The sequence below is a fragment of the Manacus vitellinus genome, unplaced genomic scaffold (assembly GCF_001715985.3).
Source record: "Manacus vitellinus isolate BGI_N305 unplaced genomic scaffold, ASM171598v3 scaffold_14_pilon, whole genome shotgun sequence".
Lineage (NCBI taxonomy): Eukaryota > Metazoa > Chordata > Aves > Passeriformes > Pipridae > Manacus > Manacus vitellinus.
This window is the reverse complement of record NW_021939063.1, coordinates 7210910-7220638: the sequence shown is the minus strand read 5'-3', so window position 1 is coordinate 7220638 and position 9729 is coordinate 7210910. Positions and strand designations below refer to the sequence as shown.

General features: G+C 45.0%; 1 protein-coding gene across 1 annotated transcript; it reads left to right on the top strand.

Moving 5' to 3' along the window:
- Window positions 1-894: 894 nt before the first annotated feature.
- On the top strand, window positions 895-4043 carry SNTN (sentan, cilia apical structure protein). Its single transcript, XM_008925706.2, has 4 exons — window positions 895-1098; window positions 1715-1749; window positions 2501-2640; window positions 3885-4043. Exons 1-4 carry the CDS (start codon window positions 989-991, stop codon window positions 4041-4043), a joined length of 444 nt encoding a protein of 147 aa, XP_008923954.1. The 5' UTR covers window positions 895-988.
- Window positions 4044-9729: the final 5686 nt, after the last annotated feature.

Sequence of the window (9729 nt, the reverse complement as noted above, 5' to 3'; positions counted from 1 at the left end):
CATCCTTATTCATTAGCCTTCAGTAATTTAGCTTCTACTAAATGAGGAAAACATTTTAATTCTCTAGGCCATCTGTTGCAGTCTCCTTTGTGTGTCCTGTTACATAAAGTCTCATCTTGGATAGTTTTAACATCAGTATTGTATCCTTTCACCAGGAATGATGAGCTGGATGAGGTAGTTGAAGTCACTACCTATTAAAAGACCACCCTGGGATTAAAATGGCTGCTTGATCTTCTAGATTGAAGTTATCCTGTCTAGACACCTCTAGGCAAAGGATCTGCAGAAAGGAGACCATGCACAGAGATAGGCAGCATGACAAGCTGTGTGTTTTCTAATAGTGATATCCATGCCAATAAATAACAAAGTTCATCGGAACCCTTCCAGTTCCTCTAATGTGTGACTGCTCTGCCATATGGCTCAGTGCTGCTTTTGAAAGCAGGCACTATCTGCAGAGGCTCTGTGCTGGATGCTGCTTTGGAAGCAGTTTGGAAGCAGAATGGATCTCCTCTTTGCACTGTGACAGGGGAATAGAATGTATTAGAGCAGGAGTGCGCTCACCTAGGATAAAGTCTGGATCAGGAATTGAGAAACACTTGGTTTCTGACTCTAGTTATAGGAACAACTCGCTTTATAGCCTGGGACAAGTTACATTAGCCGATGCCAGGGAAGTTTCTCATTAAAATTATAATGGTATGGCTGAATGGATTCAGTGTCTTAGTTAGTCTTGATGTAAAGTTACATCCCTATAGGTCTAAGAGGATCCAGGCTCCATTAGTTTGGTTTGTTTCTGTCAAATTTTCGTGTAAATACCAGCCACACTACTTGCCAGCCCAGCAGGGGCTGCTGTAGACTGGTGTATTTAGCCAAGTAGTGATTACATTATTGACAGGCATGGCTGCAGGCAGGTTGCTTCCACAGGGCAGAGCTTGAATACACCTGTTTGCTATTACTCGAGTTGCTTGGAGATCATAAACACCCTGGCCTCGAGATGTGTGGCTGCAGAGCAAGCATTCCCAGCACGGAACAGTACTCGGTCAATCAGCCAGCTCCTGCTTCCACCAAAAAAAGCCCTTTGTCTGCTGCAGGCATGCCCAAGTGGTAAGTCACTGCTTTGTTCTGTCATCTTGGTGATCTGCCATTTGTCTTGAAACTCATTATCTGGATGTGTTTGTCTCTATCACAAGCCAAACCTCTCTGCTCTGTGCTGGCTGCTCTGTAATTAGTTTCAACACTTTAGCAAAAGGTAAGCAGGCTTTAGATTTTAACAGAAAGCAAGGATGTCCTTCTCACAGCTGTGAGTCCTGCTGGGAATAAAAGTCATGTGTCTGCTCCAAACTGAGAGCATTGATGAGGAGGGGATGATGGACCCCTCTGCACTTTCCTGGGGGTGGGCTTAAAACTGAGAAACTTCCTGGACCTCTTTCACGTTCTGAAGAAATTATATGAAGTGTATTGCAGGGCCCCTCTCTTAAAATTAATTAATTAGCAGCTTTAGTAATAACAGCTCCAGCCTACTTGCTTAGGTGAGGGATTAGAAGCTGTGTGATGTTCTGTGCTGGTTGTAGAGGCCACTTTCCATTGTGAAGGAAAACCAGTCTCCCTTGGGAAGCCCTGAGTTCCTGGGGGACTAAATAAATCTCACTCATGGAGAAACTATGTACCCTCACACAATTCACCAGGTGATAACTGTACCTCTCTTCTCTCTTGCTAGCAGCATACCCATAGCCAAGCAGCTGGCATCAATAAAAGGTAAGGGCACCAATTTATCACCCCTTGGGGATTCAGGTCTTCTACAGCCCACGTGCAGAAAATTCCAGTAATGTCACAGAGCTGCGGAGGCTGTGCGGACCCTCAGCTGGGGCAAGATGAGAGTCTCGTGTCCCTGGGCAATGTGCTCCTGTATTGATCACTTCTCCCCTGCCTTTTCATTAAAAATCACAACCCAACTTGTCTGTGGTGCCTGATACTAACTGAGGGATGTGAGTGTGCACTCTTTAGGATGAGGCTCAGGAGCAGGGGCAATGAATCCAGCCAAAATCCCAAGTGTACCATAATGCTGAAATGCGCTGCTGGTGCTCAGGCACGGGCATTTCTGTGCAGCCAGGCTTCCCAGTTGGGTCATGTTTTCCATGATAGAGGACCCTGGGAGTCCAAATGCACCTGGACAGCCAGCATGGCCTGTCCCCATGGCATGGCAGGTCCTCGCTGGATGCCCAGGGTTAGGGTAGACCAGAAGGGTCTCACACACTGCCCTGTGTTACTGCCCTAGCTCCGAAGGAAAGCTTCCTTCAGGGTGTGACTCTGTAGGACGAGGCATGTTGCTGGCCCACTCCAAATAAAATCTGGGCCGGGTCCTTTGTGGTATAAACACTTTCAGTCTCATTAACTTTAGTGAAACTACGCAGATTTCCACCCACCCAGGATGGTTCTAACAGATAGCTTTCAATTACATCCCAAATGCCGCTTTTTTGGGTAGACTGATAACTTTTCCTCCCTCCAGCTCTAGGACAAGGCTCAGACCTTGAAAAAGCTTTTGCTACAGTGGCTTTGGTGTATAACAACAATGCTGACCCGGAGGGCAAGCTCAGCAGAGCTGAAACCAAGAGCTTGCTGCAAACCCAGTTTTGGCACTTCATACAGGTGAGAGAGTTTGGGTGAGTGGGTGGGACTGTGACAGCACTGACCAGGCACTTTGGGTGCAGGGATGGCACCTCAGGCTCTGTCCTGCAGCTGGGCAAACATCAGTCCATGGGAAACCCAGTGCATTTAATGAGGTGTTTGATGATTTGCCAGAGTGCTGACCCAGCACTGTGAGAGCCAACCCTATGCCGTGGAGCCACATGCACTGTGGTCACTGGTGGGGCTGCTGGGATAGAGGGGGCAGAAAACCCTCACCCATCCAGCTGGGTATGGTGAAAAACAGCCATATTGGCACTTGTGGCTGTAAACTTCTTGCATGTTTTTTTTTCCCCTCCCTAAATTAAAAGAAAAAAAAAACCACACACCAAAAAACCCCAAACAAAACAAAAAGAAAACCAAAAACCAGTTTTATCAAGTGGTAGGAGAAGCTACCACTTTAGTGGGACTAATAAAAAAAGCTCAACTAAGTAAACAAGAAAGGTATTTAGTACTAAAGACGTTCTTGACAATACTTTTGCTTCCAAAAAGAACAAAATCACATGACTCGTTGGGGAGGGGGAATTGGCACTAAATAAGAAACTAGGCTCCTTACAGAAAAAGAATTAAAAATATCAATTGCCAATCATACTTGAGATCATGAGATGTTTTGGAGATTATTAAACTAAAAATCCATCCTGGAACTCTAGCAAGGTTTTTTTATAAGGAAATATGAATAACAAACATGATATATAGTTTCGTAATTTTAATAATCCATTCCAACAGTGATGCTCAACAGGACAGGGAATAGTACTGAAGTTATGCCCGTAAAATCTAGAGTTTCTGAGACCTTCACAGTATATATTTGTATATATTTAAATATTAAATTTAGGAGGTTGGTTGATTGGTTGTTTCCTCCCCCCAGTTTTATCAAGACATAGGACTCCCTTTTTTTCCAGCAGTTACCATCTATGTCATCATCACTGTCAGATTTTCAGTCATGATTAGGTGTCTTTTAAAAGATATATTCTGGATTCTGGTGGAAACTTTGAGGACTGGTTGTTCTCCTGTCTGATTGCAATAATGCGTCTGTTTGAGCTCCTTGGTATACCTTCAGAAAAACTACTGTAAATGTTGATATAAAAACATGAATTGGAAGATAGAAAAATACATTAATGTTTACATAGGTAGATGTCTCTTTTTTTAACAATGCAATAAAAAAGTTATTTTATTCTTAATATTTTTTTTTCATTTAAAATCCTACATAGGGCCAAGAAAACAAACCAAAATACCAAGAGATAATTTCTGACTTGGATGAGGAGCCAGAGAACAAAATTGATTTTGAAGATTTCATGATGACATTAGTCATGCTCACTCTAATGTCTGACCTCCTGCAGGAGATCAAAAACGTGAAAACCACAAAATGATCTGTGCTTTAAAAGGAGAAATAGCTTGGCACTTTATAAGAAAGGCATGAGTGAATTACGCAGAGATATCAGCGTGTGCCTGGATACCTCGTGCTGGTCCCTTTTAAATGGAATAAAATCCGGTCCAAACCTGGCTGAACTTACTCCTCTGTAGAAACAGTCCATGGAGTGAAGATTTGGTGCTCAGGGCTTTGTGTCTGCTGCGTTGGTGCTTTGCGGGAGTGTGCTGACTGGGCTCTCCCAGACCTTTCCATCCTCTCCCACACTATTGTGGGGAGATGATGGGGAGACAACTGCAAAAATGTGCAGTCCCATCTCCTTTGGGGCAGGGCTGCCCAGCTCTCCCAGTTACCCCAGGGTGCTTCAGCCCTGAGCAGGGTGTTACCAGGGGTGGGTTTCATGATTGGCAGTGGCCACAAAAGGTGTTACAGCCTTAGGTAAACATTGACTTTAGCCTGCGGGGTTTCCACCCCACCATTAACCCTGCTGAAGGGAGCATTTATTTATTTTTTTTTTCCTCCTCCAGTTGACCTCTTCAGTGAGAGATCACAATAGAAGAATTTCAAGTCCAGCTTTTGCAATGCATCTTTGGCAGCACTGTGCTTGTGTGACCAAAGGGATGGCTCAAACATGCCAGACAGTTGAGTCTGCTGCTTTGTGAAACTGTGAAAAGCAGAAACCACATAAGAAGTGGTCCCGACCAGTGATGGTGGAGCAAAAGGGTGGCCAATATATTGTTTGTACTGGAGCTGAGTGGTATTGGCTAACCAGCCATGGGCTTGGTTAGGACCAGAGCCTCAGTATTAAATGCTCCTCATCCTAATCTTTGGGTCGATTCCTACATACAAGGTCCTGTCTCAGAGCCAACATTTAGCCCACTTTGATATCCTTTTTGGGCATAAAAAACAGTCTCATGACCCAGGAACAGAAGAGACTCTCTAAGGATGTAACAGGATGAGTGAGTCAGCAAAACATTGCAGCCCTTTTAATTTTTCTTCTTCCTTGGCTGAAAAGGAGAAGACAAGAATGATTTAGATTTGGTGAATGAATTTTTAACAGGAAGGGACCAAACCCTTTGGTGTTAAAAGAGGGAAATTAATGACAGCTGAGTAACGAGATTTAACTCCTTGACATAAAAAGGCTTTTAGTGTTTCCAGAAGCTAAGGGGATATTTTGTAATGGATTTTGATGCAAGCAAGGACACGTGTTGCAACAGGAGTTGTTTGGAGAGGGAAGATCTGTGTCTGTGTGGTTTAGGATGGGGTTGAAGGAAGAAATGCAAATGGTGCAGTGGGGTTTGAAGCTCAGCAGGTAAGTTGCTGGGTTTGGACCTCAGCTAGGACACAGCCTGGTCTGGAGGCTAAACATTCACAACTGGTCCTCCTACAAATAAAACCTCATATTAGCAAAGCTCCTTGCTGTGATGGTGAGTTGCAAGAATAGGCAGCATCAAACCTGTGGCAAATGGAGATGTCCTTCCCATACATCCCCCCTGAGGGACTAGTGGCCTTGTGCTGTGAGGATGACTGCTCCCATGGGGTGCCCATCACAATTCCCAGTGATGGGATAGGGGAGCACAGGTTTGGATGAGGAGGGCAAACCTCTCTTGGAGACCATCCCTTCTGGGAATGTGTCCTCTGAGGACCCACCTTGACCAAGCACCCGAGATCAAAACGGGCACTTAATCTGGTGGCATCATCCATGCTGGTATCACATTTTTGCGTAATGTGTCCCTAGTGTTGCTCGATGTCTTCCCCAATCCCTTTTGGTTTTGGCCAGGTAGAAGATCAGTGAAAGCTTAAAATATCAACTGATGCTCCTTTTCTGGGGTAGAAAGATAGATTGAACTTGAGTCTCTAGGCAGCTTTCCTATTATTAAAGCAAAGAAAACACCGCACAGCCCTGAAAAGATTGTTTGGGAGCTACTGGTGACTCTGAAAGCATCAATTTCCTAATATCGCTCTGTTACAGAAAAAGACTGAAATGAACAATATTGTGAAGCCAATTAGGAAAGAGTTGTTTGAAATTGCTAGGGCCCTAACACAGTTTCTGCCTTATTGCTGAAGTGTTTCTAAGTCTTGCACGACTTACATTAATGACTTAAAAGCCTTTTATCTGATCAATTCACTCTGTCATCTCATCGTATGCAACCCTTTTTATTCCAATGCAGTGTGTTGTGAGTAATATCCTGAGTCCTTGGCTTGGATCAAAAGCCCCTTGTGCTAAGCGCAGTGAAAATTCAAAGTGAGAAGCAATTCCTGGACAACTCAATAGCAAAGATATTCAAATGTTAGGGAAGGAAACAGAGGCACGGAAAAACCAAGTGCCTTGCTGAGCACATGTAGCAGAGCTGGAACTGGATGCCAGCCTACACTGGGCTCCTCATGCAGAAGGGAAGAGGCGCTGTGATGGTTTCTTCAACAGTTTCTGAACAAAGTGAATGGGTTGTGCAAGGCTTGATCTGCATGAGTCCTTGAAAGTCCCACCTCATGCTCAAAAGCAGAAAGATGCACTTGGAAGAGCCCCAGCACCTTATACTTAGGAGTAGGCAGGAGTTTGCAGCTCAGCTGTGGAAAATGCTCCTTCATTAACTCAGACTATTTGTGACTGCTCTGAGCACTCTCAGTGATCAGCTTTGAAGCTGATCTGGTGTAGACAGCATGTCTGGCTGCATCCTCAGGGAGCTGGCTGAAAACTTGCTTAAAAGGCTACTGTTGTGTTTTATTTTGTTTCTAGTTTACTCCTATTGGAAGCAATGGGAGTTATCATTGATTTCCCATAGCAGAGCCCACACAAGTGCTAAGGAGTTGAGCAGCAATAGAATTAATGAAATCTGCAGGCACCTCTGCCTCAGCAAGTGGGAACAGCATATCAATATCTGATACCCCCAGAAGTGAAGGTGGTACAAAGAGTAGCTAGTCAAGACCTGACCTCCATGGGTTTGTGGTTGGGTTGGGATTTGTGCAGTGACAGTGTTGAGGTGTGAGTAGCTGCCCTGAGAGGTTCTGCAGACTTTGGATCTAAGCCTAAAGTTCTGTTCTGAAAAGTCTGAATCATCTCTGCAGTTACGTGAGCTTTCAGACGACTTCCAGAGGAGAAATGGAGGTTAGAGACAGTTTCAGCCTCAGATCTTCAGATTCAATTTCCAAATATCAGCTCAGGAAGGCATGTTCATTCTCACACTTCAATTAGCACACCTACAGCTTCTCCCCATGACTTCTTACTTTGTATCTGGCCTTAACTCTTTGGCCTCCTGGACTTGAAAAGTTTTTAAAATCTGGCTTTGGTCTAATCTCTAAGGAGCTCTCACAGATCACAGGGGAGCTCTCACAGCCCAGTCCACTGATTTTGAGCAGGTGAGTCGGGGCAGGGTTTTGCATGTTGAACTTTCTGCTGGGAGCCCAGGGCCACACGCTCTTTTTTCATAAAACTTTTGGGAAAGAGAAATACACTCTTCAACCATCTTGCTCTTACTGAACCTTCAGTAAGACCTCATGTCTGGGGCACCAGAGTCCGGATGCTGAGGGAATCTTGCAGTCTGAGAGACAGTTTGTCTGTCTCCTCCTCCCTCAAAGTAAGCGCTGTGTTACTTTTTCATGTAATATAAAACTTGCATACACTTTGCAAGCCTGTGTATAATGCACACCCCATCCCAGGACTGCCATGTGTCCTAGCCCATGAAAGCTTTTCAGCAGCTACACCCCCTCCAGTGGTTATTGCAGAAGGGAGGTAGAGGTTTGCATCATAGCCTGCCAAGGAAGCAGCTAATTGTGGCTGTATGGTAGGAAAACCTTCTTCAGGAGTGTTGGAATGACTCAGAAAGATGTTACATGGTGCATCCCCTTAGGAGCTCAAACAGAGCAGATGAAAAGGTTTGTCCCAGACTTATGTTCTCTCCAAAGTGTGATAGTTTGTGAGCCTCAAAGGAGCACTCTGAAATGCCTACTGTAAAAAATAAAATCTCTTTGTTTCAAGCTCAGTCAGGGAAGATAGATGTAGAATAGATGGTGGTTTATAGTTTTCTGAACTTATAGCTTTTAATCCTGCATTGACTTTTACTGTCAGTGGTTTACAAGGTTTCCTGTGAAGCTGTCTCCTCTCCTCACTTTGCTCATCTGCTGTTGCCTTACCCCAGTGTTTATAGCCCTATATCTAAGTCTCACCCAGCAAAGGTAAACAGCAAATGACATTCAGCAGCCAGATAAATCAGACTGTCTCTCTAATCCCCAGTTGTGCAAAACAGCCATTAAACTTAGATAGATTTGGAGTCATGGGACTGATCTTTTATTCATTGTTATTGTAGGAGTTTATGGTATGCATAGCCATAACAAGAGTCAATCCCAGCACCCAGCACATATAGAGGAGCTGAAACCATGATGCCCCAAAATAAACATAAGAAAACTCATGGGATCAGCCTAAGCCCAGTGCCAGGCGTCCATAGCAGGGCTGGTTGTACTTATCTGGTGTATTGCCTTGATGATTTTTTCTCCCATTCAAAGGCTCCAGAAAGGCCTGTTTGCAGATCTGCTGAGGATCACAGGTGGTGCTTGGTTCCTCTGGGCCAAAATGCAAACTGGGGTTTATAACAAATGAGTGTGTAATGGCTTGCCAAAGAGCCACTGAGTCTCAAACAGGACTTGGAGCACCAAGGGTCTCTGGGCAGGGAGGGACCCCAATGCCCAGGATGTCCCTCAGGTGATGGCTCCTCACTTGACGGCAGCACAAGCTGCAGCCTCTTGCAGGGATGGATGGCACCTTCACATTTCTGACACCTGCAGTGTGACCCCTGGAATCAAAGGGTTAAATTCCCGTTTGTGATTTCCTCTTCCTTTTATTCCCCTTGCCATGATCCTGCTTTCTTGGAAGCAGCTCCTCAAGTGGGCATGTTTCTAACTCTCCAGCAAAACCAGCAGCCCAAATGGGTGCAGCAGCTCATCAGTGAGCAAAATCAAGACCCTGCTTGTCCTGAGATGATCCATAAGTGATGTACAGGATACCAGGAGCTCCTCCACTCTCACACCCTTCTGCACACAGCAGCTTGTTGGCCTCTGCCCCCGTGTGCACTACCAGAGCAAAGAATAAACATTGTGGTAGGTGATCTTTGGTGAGTCTTGCCTTGCTACATGTGATTACTGAGAGCCTTGTCGAGCATTAAGGTTCTAAACTGAAAAATGAGCTCTCTGGAAAGGCACCTAAGGTTAGACAACTCTGACTGGATAAATTAGTGTATGCCAGGTCTCTGCTTCAGTTTGGACAATGAAGCTGGCTAGTACTAGGAATGGCCCAAGCATGGTTACAGTGGGGGCAAGCAGAAAGATCTACAACCCAACCCTGAGACCCTCCCTCCTCCTCCAGCACTGGCCCAGACAGGCTTCCCACTATTTCTTTGATCAGCTTTCCCAGGAGTATGAAATTTGTTTACTTTGACACCTCTGCTTTGACACCTGGGGCTGTTGAGGAAGCCTGTGTACAGGTGTGGATCCATTTCCCACATTTGCTGGTGGATTTCTCTTGATTCAGTTGTTCTGTCTCCATCCCCACATAATGTTCTTTTGGGGTTTCTTTGGAGAAAACATGCACTAGCAGAGACATCCAGATTAAGCATTATATGACAGTTTGCTTCTCTGAAGCTGGCAGGGGCAAAAACCACATGGGGGGCAGAATGTCCATAGGTCCCTTTTTCCTT